Source organism: Passer montanus, unplaced genomic scaffold, assembly GCF_014805655.1.
Source record: "Passer montanus isolate IOZ18808 unplaced genomic scaffold, ASM1480565v1 scaffold137, whole genome shotgun sequence".
NCBI classification, from domain to species: domain Eukaryota; kingdom Metazoa; phylum Chordata; class Aves; order Passeriformes; family Passeridae; genus Passer; species Passer montanus.
Window position 1 is genome coordinate 596,041 of NW_024360608.1, and position 22,141 is coordinate 618,181.

Sequence of the window (22,141 nt, forward strand, 5' to 3'; positions counted from 1 at the left end):
TCAGGGCAGAAGCCCAGCGGGGAATGTCAGCCGGCCAGGATTGTGCTTAGGAAGGTCTTAAAAATGCTGGGATTTAGGAATACCCAGATTTATTTTCCTTATTATGTTGTCTGGGATTCCCATTTTTCTACTAATTTTTAAGAAGGATGGAAGGGAGGTCCCCAAGAATCACCAACCTGTCAGCCTCAGCTCTGTGCCTGGAAAGATCATGGAACAAACCCTACTAGATGCTATGCTAAGGCATGTGGAGGACAGGGAGCTGATTTGGAACAGCCAGCACGGCTTCACCAAGGGCAAGTCCAAGAAAGATGGGGACAGACCCTACCACAGGATCTGTTGCAGTAGGACAAGGGGCAATGGTTTTAAGCTAAAAGAGGATCAATTCAGACTGTGTACAAGGAAGAAGTTTTTTACAATGAGGATGGTGGAACACTGAAATGACTTTGCTCAAAGAAGTGATGATGGATACTTCATTCCTGGAAACATTCAGTGTCAAATGGGCAAAGCTCTGAGCAACCTGATCTGGTTGAAGATGTCACCCCTGCCCATAGCAAGAGGGTTGAAACAGATGATCTTTAAGATCCCTTCCATCCAAACTATTCTACAATTTATGAATCTCTGCTTCTGGGTAAGTCACTCTGAGCCTGCTACATGGCTGGGAGTAGGTGAAAGAACTTTCACAAAATGGGCAGGGTTTGTCCACACCAACATTTCTTGGAGCTGGAGTTGTTATTTCTGATGGAAACTGTTGTGCTGGGGACAGGGAGACTGATCTCTGCACGGCAAAGCATGCTTTATGCTCTGCTTGCTTTACTGTGCCCTCATATGGCCATCTCTAGATCCTACAAGACATCTCTGCTGAATTACCCATGTTCCCAGCAGCCTTCTCTTCTCTTCTCTTCTCTTCTCTTCTCTTCTCTTCTCTTCTCTTCTCTTCTCTTCTCTTCTCTTCTCGGAATGGAACCAGCATTGTTATGTGAAACAGCAACTCTGCTGGACAAAACAAAATGAGACACTGGAGAAACTTGATGCTTCTTGCTCTCTGATACAAAATGGGATCTGTTCTTGCTATACTACTCTGTTTTATGCCAGTCCTTTTTTGTTTCCTACCTATTAGAGAGCCTCAGAAGGCTTCCCAAGAACAGATTGAGCACTGGCTATTTAACAGCCACCACCCACAGTCATGCAACTACCACATAACTGTTTTCCAAGAAATTTTCATGACCTGCTCTCTTTCTCTGAGCTTGACGTCTGTGAGCATGCTCAAAAGTCAGAGTTGTGCTTAACTGATGTTCTGTGTTGCTGCTGTAGGGGAGACCTGTGAAAGGCAGTGGGAGGCCTGTATCCGGCACTACCCTGCTCCCTGGGCAGAGCTGGCTGTTGAGAACCTCATCCTGACGGTGCCTTCTGACAGCATCCGCTACATGGAGAACCCGCAGCCACTGCTGACCCTGTGGGACAAGATCATGGTGGCAATAAGCAGGCTGGCAGCCGTGCCAGCAAAATTCCCTAGGCCAGAGAGGATTGTAACAGATGTCCAGATCTCATGTGGTAAGTACAATGACATATGGCCTTCTCTTGGGCTAAGAGGCAAGTGGCCTCTAGCAGCAGTGTCTGTTCCTTCAAGGTTATTTTGCTAAAACCAGACTGGGAACATATGTGAGGTGTTAAATGACTGTGACCCCTGCATAATTGTGAGCTACTCCATCAGGGTGGAAATGTGGTAAGGCAGGGCTTGAAAAACATACTGACCTTTGCAGATGCCTCCCTGCTCTCAAAACTGGTGGTGTCTCCTCATCTGTTGGGGTGTGTTACGATGCAGAGCTTCTGACTGCAGCGGCTTTAGCTCACATGCAGTTATCCCTCCTGAATGCACTGCAGAGCCAGTGCAGCTGGGAAGCAGTGACCTGATTTCTATTTTCTCTCTGGCTCAGCCACAGGACTGTTCTCATGTGTTCAGTGACAATTTTTAAACCTCCGTGTGCCTACTGCTGGATGTGGCCTCCACAAAGGTTATTGTGGGCAAAGCTTAGCCCAAAAAGATGCGTGCCTGAGATGATGGCACACATCTGGAAGCAGATCCAGTGTTGCTGTCAAAGCCCAGGAGTGTGTATTTTTGCAGCTGATGTTACCCCGCTCCAGCTTTTCCAGTTATGAACTGAGTGCCTTTGATCAAGAATCAAATTATATAGTAAACATGGAACTTTGCAATAAAAATTTTTCTCAGTTGTTTTTTTAAAAAAAAAACAACTTAAATTCATCATGGTTAAATTCATCATCCCACACCACAATGAGGCAAGGGCTTGGCATGAATCCTGATGCCCTAAACTTTTGCTAAGTTACAATGGAAAGAATTTGTGGCACATCTTGGCAGTGTTAGGTTCTGCTATGCCGAACAAATGTCTGTTAAAAATACCATAGTCTACAGACTTTGTTGGGTTTTTTTGTTGCTTGAGTGGACTAAATGGTTTTACTCACATTTCTGGATCTGAACTTTTTGGGTGCAAGTGATTGCTAATGGCATATATCCCTCTTATTAAAAAGGAGGAATCTCAAGATCTTCACTAGGTCCTGCAGAAACTAGTTCCAGGCCATTCATGTTCTATGTTCACTAGCTCCTGCAGGAAGGTGATTGCCATTCCTGTTAATTCACCAGGCTCCCTCTGTGTAAAGGGCTGCTTATACCCTGCTAAAACAGGTATTTGAATTTGGGGGCATTGCTCTTGCATGAAGTTTTGGGAATCTTCCAGGAGGACCAATTAGGGAAGAAGACACCAAAGAGGCATGAGTAAAATCCCTTGCAGTGCATGTTTCTTGCCTAGCAACCTACTGGGAAGTTTATGGAATAGCTATCCTGCAGGGTTAAGAACAGGCTTAAGTATGACAGGCTGTGTAGTCCTTAAGCATGACAAACTGTTTTCCATCTGTCTCATCCACACCAGTGACCACTGGAGTGCAGGCCTGCAGTATACACACTCTCCATAGGAGCACTCAAGGAGTGCCATGGTGCTCAATCACATCATTGCATGGTTGCATTGGTGTCGCCTGTGCTCAGCCTGTGGGAGTTCAGGTGTGTTCTGAATGGTCAGGCTTTTCTCCTCATCCTACAACCTCAACCTCAGTCCAACCATGAGTGTACATTTATATATAAAAAGGGAAAGCAGGCAAAACTACACTTAACTGATGGCTCAGTCCTGCCTTTACTTGTTTGACTGTTTAAGGGTGACTGTTAGGGTGAAATGTGATGTATTTCCTTATGTCACACTGGGGAAAGTCATTCATGGTAATAAAAAAGTGTTATTTGTGAGATGGAGGAAAGGCACTAGAGAAATGAAAAAAAAAACAATAATCATTTACATCTAAGAAGTACAGAGATGAGCACTTAATGATGTGTGTTGCTACTTGTCTCTCCTGCAGGCTGGATGCATGCTGGCTACCCCATCATGGGCCACCTGGAGTCAGTGAAGGAGATGTTAGACGTGAAGCACATGCAAACTACTGGTCTTTGGGGTCCCATCCATGAGCTGGGACACAATCAACAGCAGCAGGCATGGGAATTTCCCCCTCACACCACAGAGGCCACGTGCAACCTCTGGTCTGTCTATGTTCATGAGGAGGTGCTGGGCATTCCCAGGCATCAGGCCCATCAGGCACTCAGGCCACAGTGCCGGAAGGAAAGGATAAAAGACTATCTGAAGAAAGGTGCTCAGCTAAAGGACTGGAACGTGTGGACTGCTCTGGAGACATACCTGCAGGTAACAGGGAAAATGTGTGTGTGTTCCTAGTGCAGTCACTGAAGCCTGTGTCAGAGGGATGTCTGCAGCCTGCTGACTGTAGCTGTGAAGCCTTGTGTTTGATTACTGTCAGAGGGTTTATCTTGGACCCAGAATGCACCTGAGAGGTAAAGAGGCAGAGTGCCTAAAGTTCACATCTCCTGAAAACCTTCCTTTTTCAGATTTGGGCTTAGCCGCTCGGGGAGATATCTCAGTGCAATGTACTAACCTTTCTCCCTGGAAGAGAAACAGGAACTGCCGCTTGTTATACAACGTGGGAAAAGGAGGATCAAACTTGGGCACAGCTCTTTAATCCACAGCAGATTTCCTCTGGGACGGTGGGCTAGTTGTCAAAAAACCTTGGCACTGTAAAGCATCTAGAAGAGCCAGGCTTTGAACAGTCTCCTGTTGAGTTACATGGCCTTTTAAAAAGCTTACAGAGAGGAGGGTGTTCATAGCATCCAGTGCACTGAGTGCAGCCAGTGTAGTCCATCAAGTAGCAAGAGGATGGGCTCAGTCTAGCCTCCTGCACACAGAACTGGATCCCTCTCGACTGTGGTCGAGACTCTGAAACAGGAACCCTATCCTAGATTGAAGTGCATTCTTTTGGGAAGCATGCAAGACAGATTCCCCCTTTCCCTTAATCCTCCTAGAAACTGTTAGCCTAATGGAGAGAGCACTTAGCCTGATTTTAACTGGGGAGTGCAAAGCAGATGTCCATCATGATGGCTTAAGCTACTGACTGCTGTGAGATGAGTGTCCCTCAGCTCCCTTGTCTGAGAGCTCTCACACTTCATATAAGGAAAAGAATATTTACTGGAGGAGTATTAATCCTGACTTCTCCACATCCCAGAGAAGCATCTGCATTGTCAAGCTGAAGAGTCATCCTCTGGGGATTTTTGGTGCAACCAATAACAAAATATTTGTACAGAAGGAACAGTTTTAAGGGGAGAAATTTTCCCACAATACCTTACCAGTTTGGCCACTCCTCACTGCCTCACCCACATTTGTAGGCTGGGATGTCTCATCTGCTTGATTACTAACAGGACTGCTGGAATAAGTGTTGCATGGAAGAATAGTTCTAATTCTGCAGCAGCAGTTTTTCTGTATGAACTCCTTTTGTTCTTATTCTTAGGCAAAGCATACCCTGTTCATAATCTCTCCTTCCCATTTTCTCAATACTCCTTGTTCTCCTGTGCCCCTTCTTTCCATCTATTCTGCCAGTGTCCCCTCTGATACTGCTTTCACTGTCTCCAAAGCAGCAGCTTATATAATAGGTTGCTGACACTTCTGGCTACTCTGAATGTATCTTTGATCTCTGTTTGTTTTGGGAGATCAGTGTAATGGGGAAGTATTTTTCTGTACTTTAGTGCTATTAGTTATACTCTGAAGCCTGAAAAGCCTAGATGCTTTCATCTAAATTTACATTCATTCTAAAAGACACTGTGGAAACCCATGGAATTTTCTACTGTGTGTAACACAGGAATAATGCCAATTAAATGATAACTTAACTGTTTGTACACTGTATTCTTTTTCATCAGCTGCAGGAAGGGTTTGGTTGGGACCCCTTCACCCACCTCTTCTCTGACTACCAGAAAATGTCCACGATCCCAAAAGACAACACTTCTAAGATGAACTTGTGGGCACAGAAGTTTTCTCAGCAGGTGAATAAGAATTTGGCTCCATTCTTTACAGCCTGGGGATGGCCTATCAAGAAAGACCTGTCTGTGGAACTGTCCTCGCTACCCAGTTGGGAACAGGATCCAATGAGATCCTATAGACCATAAAGGAAAACTACCTAAATCCTGGTTCTTATACTAGCTATGGCCTATCATCTTTTTCTCCTTATGTGCTACATGATAGCTCACTATGAGCTTGGATTTATGCTGGATTCTTCAGGTTCTTGCTGCCAGTGGAGGCCAGCCCCAGTAGAATTTCAACTGGGATCAGCAGATCAGCAACGACCTAAGCTGTCTTCTGAAGGGTTAAATAATCAGGGAGCTTTGTTCCAGGTGCTTCTCAGGAAGAATGTAATTCAGAGATTTAGTTCCTACAGAACCTTTCTCTGATGAAATGGAAGTTTCTGGGTGGAGCAGTCTCTGGGCCAGTTTCAAGGACTTTACCATGGGAATAGAGATCTTTAAAGCAAATAGTAGCCTTCACAACATTGTATTCTTAAGTTATAATCTCAGTAACATGAGATTTTCATAATTATTTTTTTACCCTAAAATCCCTAATTTTTAACTCCTCTTATTGTGCAGAACTTCACAGCAGCTCTTGTGAAAGTGGCCTTACAATGCTTATTTACAGACTATATAATGCATAGTTGATACTGAAATGCTGTAGATTTCTTCCTGCATTCTATGGCTGTGTGACCCAGCATCCATCTTTATGTGAGTAAGTCAATTATAAGTTTCATCTGGTTTCTTTCAACCATGGCCTGACAGCAAGATACATGCCAATGAAGATGAGAGAGTGGAAACAGGGAGGTGACTTGATTGTAGTCAGTAATGGTTTAGCTCATGGACTCATCAAAGGTTAAAATACAAGCACTGACCTGACAGCCTGAGGGAGCAGAGAGAAGGAAGACAACAGTTCATCAGGACAGAGGGCCAGCCTTTTCCAGGTGCAACAAAAGTTCATGTTACTCCCAGCTCTTTCATGATTGCTCAGCTATTATGGATTTTGGCAAGCATGTTAGTGAGCCTAAGAGCTCACTAGTCCCAGCCTATTCCTTATATATCAGTAATAAATAATAAAAAAAAAAGAATCACTGTAGACTCACAGGTTTTCTGTGGTCGTATTTTCATGTCTCCGTGTCCAGCAGAAAAAGGCCTAAATAGAAATGACCTAAATAGAAGTGGCCTTGGTGGTAAAGTTGTTCAAAGTTGAAAAAAACCACCATGGAAGTCTCTAATCTGTGGTGTGGCCTCATATATGTCACAGTGCCAAAGAAGGGCACATTAGGCCAAATATCAGTCACAATTAAAGAGGCTGTGCAGCCTCCATTCTTCAGGCTTGGTAAGTGGTCCCAAAACCAAGCTGTAGTAAAGAGGCATTTCTGCATTTATGGCTTACCCATATTTTCCTGCTTTTCTGGGTTTTTCTTCTTTTTGTGGTCATGTGTGTAGAAAATGTCAAAATATGTATTGTCCCAGGAAAATCTTTGCATTAAGCTTTGCATTTCTTAGCCCAGAAAGTATATTGATAAGACCTTCAATTAGGGATTAATCTCTTTCCATGTTCCCAGTATAAGCATGTCTGAGACACCTTTAACGTGGCTTGATATTAAAAACTGAATATCATCAGCTTTCAGTAGCAGTAGACATGGGGTCACCAAAGATGATTGAAGCCCTTGCCAACATCCTAGGATCTCCCTGTGATTCAGTAAAACACAGTGACATCCAGATTATTGTTTAGATCCAATTTATTGTTTCTGAGGCGTTGCAAAGGGGTTTACCTGTGGTGATTGTCCTCTTTCTTCACATTTAAAAATTCTTTTTAAATTGGCTGCCTTTTTTCACCTGAATGCTGGATTAGGGGGAACTGAAATCTCTGCCTGGTTCTGAACCATCTGTCAGTAGCAGCCCCCTGAGCTGAGCTAGGGCCACTAGAACGTCCTGCTGACAGTACCAGCTGCTGATGTACACCACATGGGCAGCCCAGAGAGTCTGCTTCCCATCTGCATCAAGATGGTGAATGCAATTGCCAGGCCAGCAGCCATTCCAGCAACATTTTCCAAGGCCAGAAAGGATGGTGGCAGATGTCCAGATATCACATGGCAAGTATAATAATTAGGACATTTTGTCTGTATCTGTGATGGACATTTGTAAGGGAAATATGCAAGATCCTCAAATCAGCAGATCAATTCCACCATATCCAAGAAGACTGCTGGAGGGAGTAAGAATCTTCTGTGAATGTCAAGAGCTTGTATGCAAAAGTAGCATATTCTGCTGCTGAATGGGACACTGTAAAACCCAGTGAAGGGAGGCTGGCCACCAAATGACGTGTACCATGTCACATTGATCTTGTTGCTGTGGGAGTGAATTTATGCTAATTGCAGCAGAAAGAAGGGAAACACAGGTAGCTGGTTTAGGCAGGACGAAGGAGATTTTGAAACTTGAATTAAGGCATGCAACAGACACATAGGCAGCCTATTGTATAGTAAGACCCTGGTGTTAGCAGACATAGGATTGCTTCCATTAGTGGGGAAGTGAGGGCAGTGGTAGGGGAAAGAGTTGGTTGTAAGCAGTATTTTGCTGTCTGTCATTGAAGAAATCTGCTGTTTAAAGACAATTCACTAGGCTAGTGGAACTGAAGTTTGTTATGGGTGATGAGGAGGCTCCTAAAGGCCAAATCTCAGCATTATTTTCAATGAACCTTTGTTCAAGTATTGCACTTTTCTCAGTAGGATTGGCTGGTTCTTTCAGCTTGACTATAGCACTAGAGGTGTTTTCTACAACTTGAACTGATAAATTCATCAGCTGGCCGGGCCACCACTCAGTAACTCACAGCAGCTTGACTCACATGGTATATCTGCTGTCAGTCAAGTAGAACTGGTTCAAGAGAGGCTGGCCCAAGTGTAAACACTGGCACATGTTGCCCAGAGCCAGAGCTGGTTGATGCCCCATCCCTGACAATATTCAAGATCAGGTTGGATTGGACTCTGAGCAACCTGATCTGATGATGTTCCTGCTCAATGCAGTTAGATGACACTGAAGGTCCCTTTCAACCCAAACCACTCCATGATTGCATGAAAAGTGGGTGTTGTGTTTCCATACTGCATTTGCTTCTCCAAACATGTCTTTCTGTCAGAAGGATTTTATTCATCAACCATCACATCTGGCCTCATATGGCTCTGAATCCAACAGTAAAGTTGTAATCTGTCAGTGGTTCTGCAACAATTTTGTTGAGATTACCGATCAGTTTCTTCTGGATTGATTTATGTGGTTCTCTCTCATAAGATAACCTATATAACCTATAAGATAACCCATAATCTCATAAGATAAAAAGATTTGCACAGACACTGCAGATCCTGTGCACAGATTCAAGCAGTACTGCGTGGCCTGTGGTGGAACCCAACATACAAAACTCTTCCAGCTTCTCTCAGACTTGCTAAAACAAGTGGACTGTAGCACCACTTCAAGGATGTGAATGGCTCTGTATCCCTCCTGCACTACTTTGAAGCTATGAGGAACCAGTTTAGCCTGTTGAATTGTCCCTGAAGGAAAAAGAACCAAAGATAATCTAAATTATATGAAAAGCTACTGGAACATGACTTTTAAAGCTGATTATGGTTGTCAGCAATACTGAGGAGCTCATGGAAGATGTTAAGGAGTGCAGTAACTTTGTCTTTTCTAAAAAAAGAGGCTTTTTACAAACAGCATGAAAAACAGCAAAATTGGAATCAAAGTGATGATAAATACAGTGAAGAAGGTGGCCATCAGCAGCAAATTCTACCCAAAGCTCAAGTGAGCTGTGGAATAATATTCCATATTTACATAATATTCAATAGTAAAGAGCTACTTTACTAAAACAAACTGACAAGAATCTGCCTTCCCCAAAAAAACCAACAAAATAAAATGAATTCCAGTTCCTGATTTGCTTTGTAGTACAACAGACACTGTGAGGGCACAGTGGAGGCGGCTGCTCCCCGAGGGTCGGTGGCCAGGAGCCAGCTGCAGTAGGACAGCTGGGGACCAGCCACTACACCTGAGTGGGGCAAGCAGGGCACACCTGGCACAGCATCCAGGGTCTAGATGGTTGGACAAGTCTCCAGGGATGAGGAAGGTCTGAGGTAAAGCACGGAAATCAGTCCTCAGGTCAGTGTTGGGTCCTGTGGTGGTGACCAAGGTCACACATATTCCACTGGTTGCCAGGCAGGCCCATTGTGATGAGGCACATCTGAAATCAAGTGAGGAAGACCATGGATCTGCAGGTAAATTAAGCTTGCAACACATTTGCAGATTTATTATTTTAATACAGGGATGCTTCTTTCCTCACTTCGTGCAACCATTTGATCCCTACCCCACATCATCTTGTCTGTTAACTCTTAGTCTCCAGCTCTGTGTACTGGGGCCAGCTCACAGGATTCCACAAATCAATATGAGTCAGACCTGATCTGTCTCCAAGTAGCACACTTAGGCAGGAAAACCAGATCTTCAGGGAAAAGTGTTTGAAGCAGTTCTCAGAAAATGTGCTTGTTTTGAGTCATTTGTGATCTCAGCACAGTGCAAGGCTCATTGCTCTATGGAATGCATTGGTTTGAGATGTGATAGTGAACCACAGCCTTTGGGCACTACCAAGAGTGACTTCTGATCACTGAAAATTGTTATTTTTCTTTTTCTTTCTCTTTTTTTCCCTAATACTGCATTCAAGCCAGTCTTTCAGTGTTGTGGTGCAATATTCTACTCAGTAGCAACCAGGGTTAATTGGCACATCAACTGTGCAGTCTCTAGGCAGGGACCCTCTATTTTGTGTTGTGAGAAGAGTCTTACATATTTTAAGTATGAAGAGATAGTTAAAATATGCATACTTATAAGCATGGAGAGGTGGGTTGATATTTTTTATCAGTTTTGTTTAGAACACTTGTAACGGGGAAAAAAAAAAAGTAAGGAACAAGCCTGTGAGCACAGTCCTGCCCTTCAGGATGAAGAGCATTTATATAAGTACTTGATTTTTGGTTTTGTGTGAATAGTAGACAGATTAGTTTGTTGAATCATCTGATGGTGTTAAAGGGCTGCTTTGGTTCTTCAGTAGGCATTCAAAATTTTGAGGGTACCTACACTTAGAAAAATGCCCTGTGAAAAGATCAATAACTGAATTTAATACAAGATTTTGTTAAGAATTCAGGAAGAATAATTCTAAACTTCCATGCACGTATTTTGTACTGTGTCACTTGTGATTCATAGTTGCAAGAGGCCTTTGCATAGGAAGCCTTCACCAAGATATTTTCTGAACACCAAAATATGACTGAGCTCCCAGATGATGATGACTCAAAAATGAATCTGCAGGCAGAAACCTTTTCATATCTGGTCAGGAGGAATTTGACTGGTTTCTTTAAGGCCTGGGGATATCCAGTCTGGGCAAACCCTTCCCAGCAGCTGGCTGTTTCTTTCCCCATCTGGTCAGATGATCCCATGAAGCAATATATCTCCTAAGCAGGTTTTGACTCATGAAAATGTGATTGTCTGTCCTAAAGCCAGTGCTCTGCAGTAATTTTAAATGGTGTATGAATGGTGTGCTGTTCTAATGAATCTGAGAAGCGTGTCTGCATTGTACATGTGATACAAGAGTTTGTTCTTGGCTTCCTCACAAATCTGCCTTTTTCTGTGTGGGTCCCACTACTTCCTTTCCCAACAGGAGCAATTTTAACCACAGAAGGGGAAACATTGGCTCTCTTATTACCAATGAAACCAATCAACCCCTTTCCATTTTTTACTTTCTCTGTTTTGTTATCTCCAAAATGTTCTCTGTTCCAGACTCACTCTGATTTCAGGTATGCAAAATTTGTTAATTATAATCATTATGAGAAGAGTTGGAAAGGGGGGAAAATGTCACTTTAAAAACAGAGACATGTTAGGAGATAAAAAAGCTGGAAATAAATGGAAGAACTCAGGTGAAATTATGGCTATAGCCATGAGAAATGAGGATGATAATTTAAAGGAAGACCTTATGGACTGCACAGGAGAAGCCTTCATATGTGTTTAATTGTTCTGAAAGAGGTTGCCTTCATCCTCTGCTTTCAAAATTGGCAACTCTGTAGTGAGAAACAGCGGCTTCAGCTCATGTCAGAAGCAAAAGAGTGTTCAGGCAGTGAACTTACCTCCTTGATCCTTAGCTAGAGTAAATTTGCAGACATCTAAAATTGTGCATGTAATATTGTGGCAACTCAGTCTGCATGAGGATCTAAGACAGCAGGTGCCTCACCTAGCAGGATTGAATGTCATGGGAGGAACAGAGCACTGGAGTGGATTTACAGTGGTCTCTTTTGATTTCCAATCTAAACAACCAGATCCATATCCAGTTCTTAAATGCTAGGCTGAATTTCCCCTATGTTAAAACATGGACCAGAGCACAAGCCAATTTTTATGGTGCATTTTGAGATCCTAAACATAGAAATTCCTTGTCTTATGGCTGTGTTGTTTTTTTTTCTAGTGAGTGTTACAGAATTCTTACCTTGATGTAGAGTCATTGATGTACCACAAGGGACTGCAGTGACAGAGTCAGGCACTCTGCATCTCCTCCTGATCTCATGAAGGTAGATCACAGTGACACTGAGAGAGTGCAGGTGACTTGCTGTGAACAGGAGATGGTGCTGAAGTGCTCATGATCAGCTGAGGCATTTCCAGGAAACCAGCAGATTGTCCAAAAGCCTGTCAAGATAAATGATTTATAATTAAGCAGCAGGATGTGAAAAAGATTGCTCAGGTATTTAAACTGATTCCATATAAAATTTAAAAAATGGTTTTATTCCCTTGTAACCAGGTAGAGACATAAAGGTTAAAATCATAGTATTTGTCTTAGACAACTTGAGATAAACAATGGATAACCAGAATGAACTGGACAAGTGAGCAACTGGGGGTTGTGGATCTCTTGGAAAACAAGAACATTGCAAGGAAAACAGTGCTTGGGTTAGTACTAATACCTTATACAAGACTGCTAAGGAAATAATTTCAGAAACACTAATTTTTAAAAGACAGAACAGATGTGTGTCCAGTGACAGAACTTCTTTAAATGCTATTTCTCTCTTTTATTTCTCCCAAACAACATTGTATGCTTTTCATCTGTGGTCGAGCAAGAAAAGGTAAAAGGAAACAAAATTTAAAAGGAAAAAAAAAAGGAATAAAGGGGGAAACAGTATGAGAGACAGAAGGAGTGCAAAGAAAATAAAGAAGTGGAGAAATAAATGTTGTAAGGGAACATGAGAGAATCTGCGGTGGGATAAAACAGAAAAAGAAAAGTAAAGGTGTAATTCTCTGCATTGTCTAAAAAAAGAACAGACACCCTTGGAGAAAAATTTAAATCCTTATAAAAGATAATGTCTGCCAAGAAAAACACGTACATTCACTTTATTTCATCACTTGGCTTGGCAAGGATCATGATTTATTAGAGAAAGTCAGGCATATCCTATAAAGGAAGACTCAGCTGTCAGAGCTAAGCATAAAGAGAGGAGCATGCTCAGTGTACAGATGTAATTAATAAGTCTGACCATAAGAATAAACACTGGATGTCCTTCCAACATTGCTCTAATTATGTTTTTCCAGCTGAAGGCAGCAACTCAAAGACTGGGTACCATGAACTTTCTGGAGGAAAACCAGAAGCTAGCTCAGGTTTGAACCACAAGAGAATTTTGATGCAGCAGAGTACCTGCACTCAATGGTGTGTGTATTCTCAGAAGTGAATGTCACTGTGGCTCCTTTCCTCAGACCTGAGTTCCTTTCCAAAGCAAAAGTTAATGTGCTAAGGAGTGGTAAGCATCCAGGTCTTGTTCTGAGAGGCAGCTGGGATGTGAACAAGATATCCACCTGAGAGCAAGGACTGCTATTCTGATAAACTGATAGGCTTTTTGTCTGATAGACAAAAACGTTTTGTCCTTCCCACCCAAGCCCTGGGTTCAGTGTGCAGGAATGTCCTTCTGAAGCTTTCTGAAAGTGCTGTACCTAACTGTCTATTGGCACCTCTGGCTGTGGCATCTGCTGCCTCCTGAATCAAGACAGACTTGAAGGCTAAAGACTGATTCTTATCTGTTGGAGATAGGAACCTCCATCAGCCAAATCCATATTGAAGAGGGGATCAGGAACATCCCTTCAGCAATGCTGTAGGCAAACCCAGCATCATCTCCCAAGATCCCTCTTTTGTCATGATCTCTCAAGAAACACTTCTTTTTCCAAATTTGGGGCAGGGAGACTGTTTCTAGCAAGTTACGTGTGTTTTCTTGCAGACCAGTCTCCTGGTGTGGGTTTTGCTCTGCCCCATCAACTTTCCAGGAACCAGAACTGCAGCACCCCTAAAAACACTTGTAAAATATTGGTCACTCTCTGCGTATCTTACCTGCCTCTTTTTCTTCCTCAAAACCCCGTTGCTGTAGGTTGCAGAACTGAGCTGGGGGAAATCAAGAAGTCCATTGCAATGTTTGGGTTTGTGGTCATGTTGGACAAAAAATAGTTTTCTCTATTGTGAAAGTATCCAGTAACTTTAGAAACTAGGAGGCAAACACTTTGCAACAGCCAAACTTTTGGTCCAGTGGCTAAACCAGAAACCTGGAAAATGCACTTTTTCAGGCAGAAATGACAAAAATTTGTATTTGTTTTCACATTTCTAATGGGGGAAAAAAATCACCCAGAACTGATTTTTCAGGTTGTATTTTTAGTCCCAAACTGGAAACTCCCAGCTCCTCAAAGAATATGGATATCATTGATGAAAGGAAGGAACATACAGACTGGAGTTTGGGAAATTTTAGAGAAGTAGAAAAGAACATTGCTCAATATTTCTGTGTGTCAGATTTGCAGTGATGCCTCTGATAGGGGTCTTCCACCCTTCTCTCTGATTAAAAATTTCTTCTTAGCAGGCTCTGGCTTTTTTCCTTCTTATTACATTTAATTGCTTTGTCTCCTCTTCATTGCCATGCCTCATTCTGCCACATCTCGGCAGAATCTCCAACATCCATTGTTTTTTTCTGCTACATCCTGGGCAAACTGCCTGGCACTGAATAGTACACAGCCTGCTCTGTTTCTGGCTTCACAAATGATTCTCCAAAGTGTTCAGGACCTTCCTCACATGCTCTACATATGAACATTACATTCTTCCTGCTCCCAGCTGGTCCAGCACACTCAGCAATGTTCTCATCTATGGGTGCTAAACGCACTGAAAAGTTAAAACCTCTGTGTTGAGAGGCTGGACTGTGGGAATCTGGGACACATCACTCAGAAGACATCCTCATGCAAAGAGCAGAATTAATATTTATTAATTTTTTTTAAAAAACTAATCCACACACAATGTGCTGAAGGAGAAGGAAACACTACAGCCATTAATAATTTTTCCCTTCAGAGGAGGGGAATACAAGGATACTCCACTGAATGCTCTTTCAAATTCTGCTCCAGTGATTTGAAGGACAGGTATCCTTTCATGAAACAATAATGACTTTTTCCACATCATTGAGATATATTGTCTGTGCCAGGACCCAAGGAAAGTGATGGAGAACCCTTAGGACCCTTGTTTCTGAAGGAGGAGAGTAGAAAGGTTCACAGTAGGTCCTTGACATCAGCATGAGCTATTTCATCCAGGACTGATCTCCAGCTTGTAAAGGGATGAAGGGCATAGGCTGGGAACTGAGGTACTTTGATGACTGGATTTTATGTCCTTTCTCAGAGAAGTTTGACTGCCTGTTCACAAATTCGATAGCAATTTGTGAAGCAAAGGACATTATTCCAGTTACTGTAAGTGTTGGGGTCTGTGTTTCCCTTGACGTGAATTGCAGCACATTTTTCTGCAAAGAGTAAATTGGGCTCTCCAGGCTTCCAGAACCTGTAAAATAAAGTTCCTTTATTGGAAATGCACTAGCATGACAGTGGATGTGAAGTCACCTCAAACAGTTGTAGAAGAGAAAAGGAAAGTCACTGTGATAGAAATCAGGAGCCATAGTTTTGAATAGAAAATTGTGTAAGTTTTCTGACTTGCAGAGCAGCTGAAGACAGAATTCCCACTCTGACAAATACCTGCCTTACACAATGTATTGATCACTTGGACTGAGGGCATGAATTTTAGGGCTCTCCTCACTCCACCAGGATACTCACGTGACTGTATTCTCATATGGAGTCTGATCCACCCATTGCCACTTCCTATTTTTGTAAGCAGATAAGCCTATGTAGAATTTTGTTTCATAGATGTTGGTAGCTTTTTCTTTTGCCAAGTTGAAGAGGAACTCCTAGAAAAAAAGCACAATGTCCATGAGAGGCAGAACTGAGCACAGAGAGGCATCAGGAGTCCACATGGGATGGGGCTGGTGGCAGAGGGGGCTGGTGCTGCAGAGGTGCAGACAGGACCTTCCCCCTCCCCTGCAGGACAAGGAGGGGCTCTGAGTCCCCTCCAGGGCCCAGCACTGTGCCTCTGCCTGCTGGGTCCCTCTCTCAGCCCTGTGCACTCACCTGCTCTACCTTGCTGCTGATCACCACCAGCTGGGAGCCCATCCCACTGCAGTTCTGCTCACTCTCAGACCATGACATCGTGTCAGGGGACAGGAAATAGCAGCTTCTTTGAAACCTTCTCCAGCCCTTTGGGCAGCACGTCCAGCCATCCACTGTGGGAGAAAAAAATCCTGCTTTTGAACAAGATGTGCTGTCCTTTACGACTGGGAGTTCAATATAGGGTCCCAGGGGTTAGGAGTGGGGTTTGAACCCAAAGCCTGGGCAGAGATAAATGCTCTCTTCTGCTCGCCTGAAGGGGCCTCTTCCCTTTCTGTCTCTGTCCTGCCATGTCCATGCAACCTCTCTTTGGTGAGAGACATGGTTTCTGCCTTAGCCTTCTTGAGGAAGCAAGATGAAAAGTAGTTGGCTTGTGCTTTTCTAGAAACACTTCCATCAGAGAAGAGTTGTCCCAGCCCTCAGCTCATGCAGATTCAGCCTTGCTGCCACCACAGGCAGTTTCTTCCACAGCCAGCTTGTCCAAGAGATCTGCCTTATGCCCAGAGATTCAAATGGTGGGTTAAAAGCTAGATATGTTCTCACAAAGGTCGAGGCTGCATGAGAAGGGATCTCTGACCTGAGTTTGAGAACTTGCACTACCAGCATTCCAGCACTCCATATTACCATCACTTCATGTGTGACTGCAACTCAGCTCTCCAGCTATTCTGAACTCATCATCTTCCCTCCTCTTTCCCTCACACTGACCATCATGCTTGTGTGAACAGGCAGTGAGCCAGCACAGGAAGTGGAGCTGGATTGAACCAGCCAGCATAAAAGCACTTTCATCTAGATCAGTAGACCAGTCTTGCATTAGAGGGGTTGTGTGAGGGGAAGAGTAGGAAGGTTGGTCAAATGAAGGTATGGAATGACCCACCCTCTTTCATTGACCTGGAGTATGTTTACACAGCATTCTTAGTAAAGATGTACAATAGAGTGTCTTCTTACCTCAATTCCTTCCTTCAAACAATCCACTTGTGATTGACAGTAATATTCCCCACCTCAAAGGCTGAGGGGAAACCAAACAAAATTTTGGTGAAGTCCTTTTGTTACTTATGAGGCTCTCAGCATCACTCACCTTTCTCTGCAGAACTGCTGGGGACACAATACCACTCTGTAGAGTTCTGGAGGATAATCTTGTAATGGCCAGAGCTTCCATCAAGTAAAGCCACTGAGAAGAGAGGAAAGCAAAGCAAAGTGCTATTGTCGTCTGTTACCATTAGGTCAGACGTGACATACACAAATATGATCAGGGTCCAAGAAGAAAAAAGATTTTATTCTGCATGTTCTCCAGCTTATATACCCTTAACAAAGTGTGATCTTAAGTCATTAACTTACTATATTCATTGGTGCAAAGCAATTAATGTCAATGTAATTGGCAAAAGTTTTACAGAAATTTAATAAGGCATGTATGCACGTCTACTTACGCATGTAGCCTAGCTTACAAAAATGTTAATGGATTTTTTTTTATCTCTTTCCATGCTGATTGCCTTGTCTTCTTCCTTGCTAGGGATACACTCAAAAATCATCAATTATGATTATTTCTTCTATTAACTCAGCTTTGTTTGCAAACCATCTATCAAACCCCTCCATAGTCATCCTTCTCATCTTGTGCATGAGCAACCTGTGCTATCCTCCAGCTTCTGCTTTGGAGCCCCAACAGAGACTCTGTTATAGTAACAAGCTATGAAATCTGGATTGAGCAACGAGGTGAGAACAGCAGGCCACTTCTCCCACTACCAGTCATTCCTTCCCTCAGAAGAGCTCCTCTCATCTCAGTTGTCTGAGAGACTCACTTGCCCAGCTGACAAACCCGGATTAGAAACCCTCTGAGGAAGGGGCTAGGAAAGGGAAAAAGAAGACATGGATAAGCTAATAAGAGTGGAGGGGCCTGTTTTGGTGAAGGGCATTTGCCTGCCTGGAAGAGGTACTAGAATATGGGTTTTCACCTGAGAAAAAGCAGTCACCGGAGCCCTTAATCTTGAGGGAATTAAGGCATCCTGGAACTCACCAAGGCAGATGGTCACGAAGACAGCTTTGATTGGAAGGGCAAAAATAAGGAAGACCCAGGTGTTCAGCCAGGTGCAGTTTCTCCTTTCTGCTGGGGCTGAAAAACACAAAGCAAGAGAGAGCATGTCCCAGCCCAGAGTTAGGAGCAGAATAACCCTCGGTGCTCTGAACCCAAACAACCTACTTACAAGGACTGGGGAGCCCCAGAGATGCTGGAAGCAGGTCCTGCTTCCTGTCACTACCAGGGGCTCAGAGCTAGAGAGTACAATAACACAGGGGCTGCCCTGAGGCTGTTGTTTTATTTCCCTGTTTATCACAGGACCTGCCTGTATTCTGCCCAAACCTTACTCCACCTCTGTCCTGTCAGACCTCTTTTCTCCTCAACACATCTTCCTGCTTGCCTTCCATTATCCTGTCTGTCACTGAACACATTTTCTGGATCTCCCTGCTCTTCCTCTCTCTTCAGAACTTCTTTCTCTCACTACCTGCATTTTGCCTCTGTACCGTGAGACCCTTTCTGCAGTGGCCCAGTCCCGCAAAGGAGTGACTGCCCAGCTCAGGGTGTGCACAGCCAGACACACAGAAGGGATTTTTTCCACAGGGGGAAAGGCACTTGGGAGCTGTTGGGAGAGCCCTGGCTGGGTTGTCCATGGAGAGAGCAGAGATGGGAGCAGGGACTTGTGCTCAGCATGATGCAGAGAGCTTTAGCAGGGCCATGACACAAAGAGAGCGCCCTTCAGCCCCATTGTTTACAGACACAGCACTGAAGGGAACAGCAGGGCACGCTCTGCCTGGACTTCCATTCCCCCTGGCTCTAGGAAAAGGTCATTCTGCCAGCCTGGCACTGCCCACTTCCCTCATCTGCTGCTTTGCTCTTGTCCCCAGCCCCATCTCCTGGCAGGAGATGCGGCCACCGCACCATGCTCAGGATTCATCCCAGCCCTGTCTTTCCCCCAACCCCTTTGACAGGAGGACAGAGAAGAAGGAAGGATTGGGGGTTACCTGCACTTCCAGCAGTGACTCTCCCTTGGCCACTCATCATCTCTGCAAGAGGATCGCACTTCTCCAAGTGTCCCGGTTACCAGTTTGGCCAGAAACAGCCTTCCTGCTGAACAGGCCACCTCCCACCCTGGTGTACCCCACAGCACATGGAGATTGGGGAATTTTCATCATTTCCCCGCCAGGACATTTCACAAGATGCTTATTGCAACACAGAAAGTCACAAAGACAAAGGAAAACAGATGAAGAGGAGCATCACTGCAGCTCACACAATCTCCCTTTGCATAGCCTCAGGCACTTTCACAGGTCATACATGTTCTTCCCTCTCTGCTGCCTGCTCTCTCCTGCTGAGGGTCCATGTGTGTGAAAATACATACACAGGCAGGTATATTTGGCATTTGCTTGCAAAGAGTTAAACTCACAGAGCATAGCCTGCAAAAGGGAGCCAGAAATGAGAGGAAAGCATATCTGTGACTGAGTCTGGGCAGTGCCCATGTGCATCCTGAGCACAACAGAGAACTTGCCAACACTGTTTTGATCTAGTTGCATTGGAAGGGAGGCTGGGGCTTTGAGCAAAGGGGTTCAATATGAGCTGGCCTGGTGGGGCAGAAGGATCACTTGGCAGTGCCAGAGTCCGTGTGCATGACAAATCATGAAGTCTCGCTTCTCATTTGTGATGGCAAATGCTGCAGACATACATGGAACAGGCTGAGATGTTCCATCAGCTGGTTTCTCCGTGTGGAGAGGAATGCATGGGTGCAGAGACGCAGGAATAAGAGAGCTCATAGCAACAGCCCAGGCACTTTAGCTGAAGCATCAGAAGATCAGGGCACAGAGCTGCTTACAAGGGAGGACAAGCCTGAGCTCTCTGTGGAAGACATCCTCTGATTCTGTTACTTTGTGCACAACAGGCTGCAGGCAGGGTCAGAGCCTACATTTCTAAACAGCTTTATGTAACCAGCGTTCACAAGCTCTCACCCCTCATAAAAACACATTCACAAGACTTGTGGAACCTCCAGCCTCCCACCAGCCATGCAGGAAGTGCAGCTGCAAGAACACATCCCCTTTGTGGAAGCAGGGCTTCCCCTGGTCCCACACACTTCCTGCTGCAGATGGAGGGCTCGTGAGTATCCACAGCTCTTCCAGCAGCCTATGAACTACAGGTGAAAGCACAGGGTGACGTTGTCACACTGCAGAATGTGGGTCTGTGCCTGCTGTACTCCTCAGTGCCACCAGCGAGGTCACCCACGGCACTCAGCTGCCAGGGAGCTTCTTACGGACAGAGGTGGCCAAGCTGCAGAGCACCCTGGGCTCGATGGCGCTTCCTTCCCACTCCGCTCTCCTCTCTCAAGTTGTTCTTGCTTCATCTAAACTTTCTTTTCAGACGGTTTCTTCTTTGGTGCCTCAGAAGCCTTTCCCTAATGCCCTGGTTACTGTTAAGCTGGTGGTCATGTTCTTCTTTAACAGCAGCAGTCTGGGGCAAATGCCCCCTCACCTGGTTGCAGCTATTGAATTCACAAAGCTGTTTGCATTCACACTCCTGTCTTTATCACTTGCTGCTGTCCAGACCATCTGAGCAACATGAAATGGGATGGGTAAGGCTGGAGAGGGTTCCAAATACAAACAACAGCAAGTGTGCTCCTGTTCAGAAATGCACTTGGTGGAGGACATTCTCTCTTTCTCCGTCAACCTGAATCCCCTGAGCAGTCCTGCTATCCAGTTTTCTTGAATTCCAAATTATTTGAAGGCAAAGATTTATCTGCAGCAATGACATATGGGTAAGTAGCCTGGAAGGAAATGCTAACCAAGAGAAAGGCAGAAAGCACAGGAGCAGTGCTAGCAGCAGGGACTGTACAGGAAGAGAGAATTAATCCCAGAGAAAGGTGCTCCCACTGTGCCTGGTTGCTTTGCCCTCTCACAGCCTGAAATCCAGTTGCACAGCCCTGAGCCCCAGCAGTGTGTGAGGACAGCTCACAGGGGCAGCTGTGAGGCTCTGCAGCTTGTGCTGTGGTTTCTGAGCTTTGTTTTCAGCAGTAAAGTGCAAACAATCCAGGAGGACACTGGAGGTTCCTTTTCAGGGAGCTTTCTGAGACAGATTATGGAGGATCCAAAGATGAGAGGCACTCTGTTGCATCTCACTCTCACCAATGAGGCTGAATTGTTGGACTTGTAAAGGCTGAGATCTACTTTGTCTGCAGTGATTCTGACATGCTGGGATTCAGGATGTTGTCAATCTTTCCAGGGAATGATGAGCTCCAGGGCCTGGGGTCTCAGGGCTCAGAGGGACATGGAGACAGACTCTTCCACATCCTGATTCATCCCAAGCTCCCATCCCAATCACCCTTGTTCTCCTCCTGCCCTGTTCCTAGGCACAGCAATCCTGCATGGAATCCTGCCTTCTTCCTACAGCCAAGGGGAGGGGGCTGTGTCCAGACCCGGCAGGAGCTGCTGCTCACCGCAGGCTGACCCCAGGAGTGGACAGCCAGCAGAGGAACCTGCTGGTCAGCTCTGTCCTTCAGGGACTGTGCACCTTCAGCTGGCTGCAGCACAGCAGGCCTCAGCCTCCTGTGCTGGGCTGCCTCTTGTGTGGAGGAGGAGGGAAGGCAGGAAATGTGCTCCTTGTCCTGCTTGTGTGCTAAGAGTGATGGCACAGGGGAAGCCTAACAGGGATCCTGCATGGCAAAAGCCAGAAACGTGTGGCAATGGTGCTCAAGACCCCAGACAAAGCAGGCCTTTCCCACCAGTGGCAAGCCCAGCAGCCCAGGCTGGTGCTGCGAGAAGCTGTGCACTGCAGGGTGTGGTTTCTAGGTGTAGATGGAGAGGCCCTCACTCACAGGGCCACATTGTACAGGTGTAAGCAGACAATTCTCTGCCAGAAGGATTTCATCCTGCTATAGGGAAACAGCAACAGGCAGTTCTGTGAGTTGGGATCAGCGCTTACTGCTGTGCTGATTTGTGTGGTTTTTTTGCATGTACATGTCCTCTTTCTTCCATTTGTCCCTAGATATGTAGAACCTAGTGTCCCTCCATGCTGTGTCTCCCTGCTGCCTCGAGCTGTGCATGTGGACCTGCAGCCACCTGCAGCACCTGCACTGCTGTTCATAAACTGCTCCCCCTGGATTAGGAAGCCCAATCTCCTGGGCACCTTGTCTCCAGAACGAATTCTCCTCTCTCTCTCTG

The 22,141-nt window shown here is 44.9% G+C and overlaps 2 protein-coding genes across 7 annotated transcripts in view; one reads left to right on the forward strand and one right to left on the reverse strand.

Annotated features, from left to right (window-relative positions):
• Positions 1-22,141, forward strand: part of TCAF2 (TRPM8 channel associated factor 2) — a 57,527-nt gene that overhangs the window by 16,483 nt on the left and 18,903 nt on the right. For 2 of the 3 annotated variants that reach the window (XM_039699668.1, XM_039699669.1), the window contains exons 7-9: positions 1,312-1,551; positions 3,418-3,755; positions 5,315-6,886. In XM_039699668.1, coding sequence (XP_039555602.1) covers positions 1,312-1,551; positions 3,418-3,755; positions 5,315-5,560 — 824 coding nt within the window. In that variant the 3' untranslated portion in view covers positions 5,561-6,886. Of the gene's footprint in view, positions 1-1,311; positions 1,552-3,417; positions 3,756-5,314; positions 6,887-22,141 lie in introns of those variants that run through there. The other variant, XM_039699670.1, reaches the window with a different exon arrangement.
• Positions 72-19,238, reverse strand: LOC120497778 (C-type lectin domain family 4 member E-like). 4 transcript variants are annotated; one of them, XR_005626567.1, is made up of 7 exons: positions 18,965-19,238; positions 17,964-18,059; positions 17,031-17,123; positions 15,920-16,071; positions 15,569-15,699; positions 11,952-12,148; positions 72-990 (listed from the first exon to the last, which is right to left on the reverse strand). XR_005626567.1 is itself a non-coding variant. In XM_039699695.1 (6 exons), exons 1-6 carry the CDS (start codon positions 19,002-19,004, stop codon positions 12,106-12,108), a joined length of 555 nt encoding a protein of 184 aa, XP_039555629.1. In that variant the 5' UTR covers positions 19,005-19,238; the 3' UTR covers positions 10,864-12,105. The 4 variants fall into 4 exon arrangements, 2 of the variants coding, with proteins under 2 accessions (XP_039555629.1, XP_039555628.1); XR_005626566.1 differs by lacking the exon at positions 72-990 and adding an exon at positions 8,539-9,677; XM_039699695.1 differs by lacking the exon at positions 72-990 and having other exon boundaries at positions 10,864-12,148.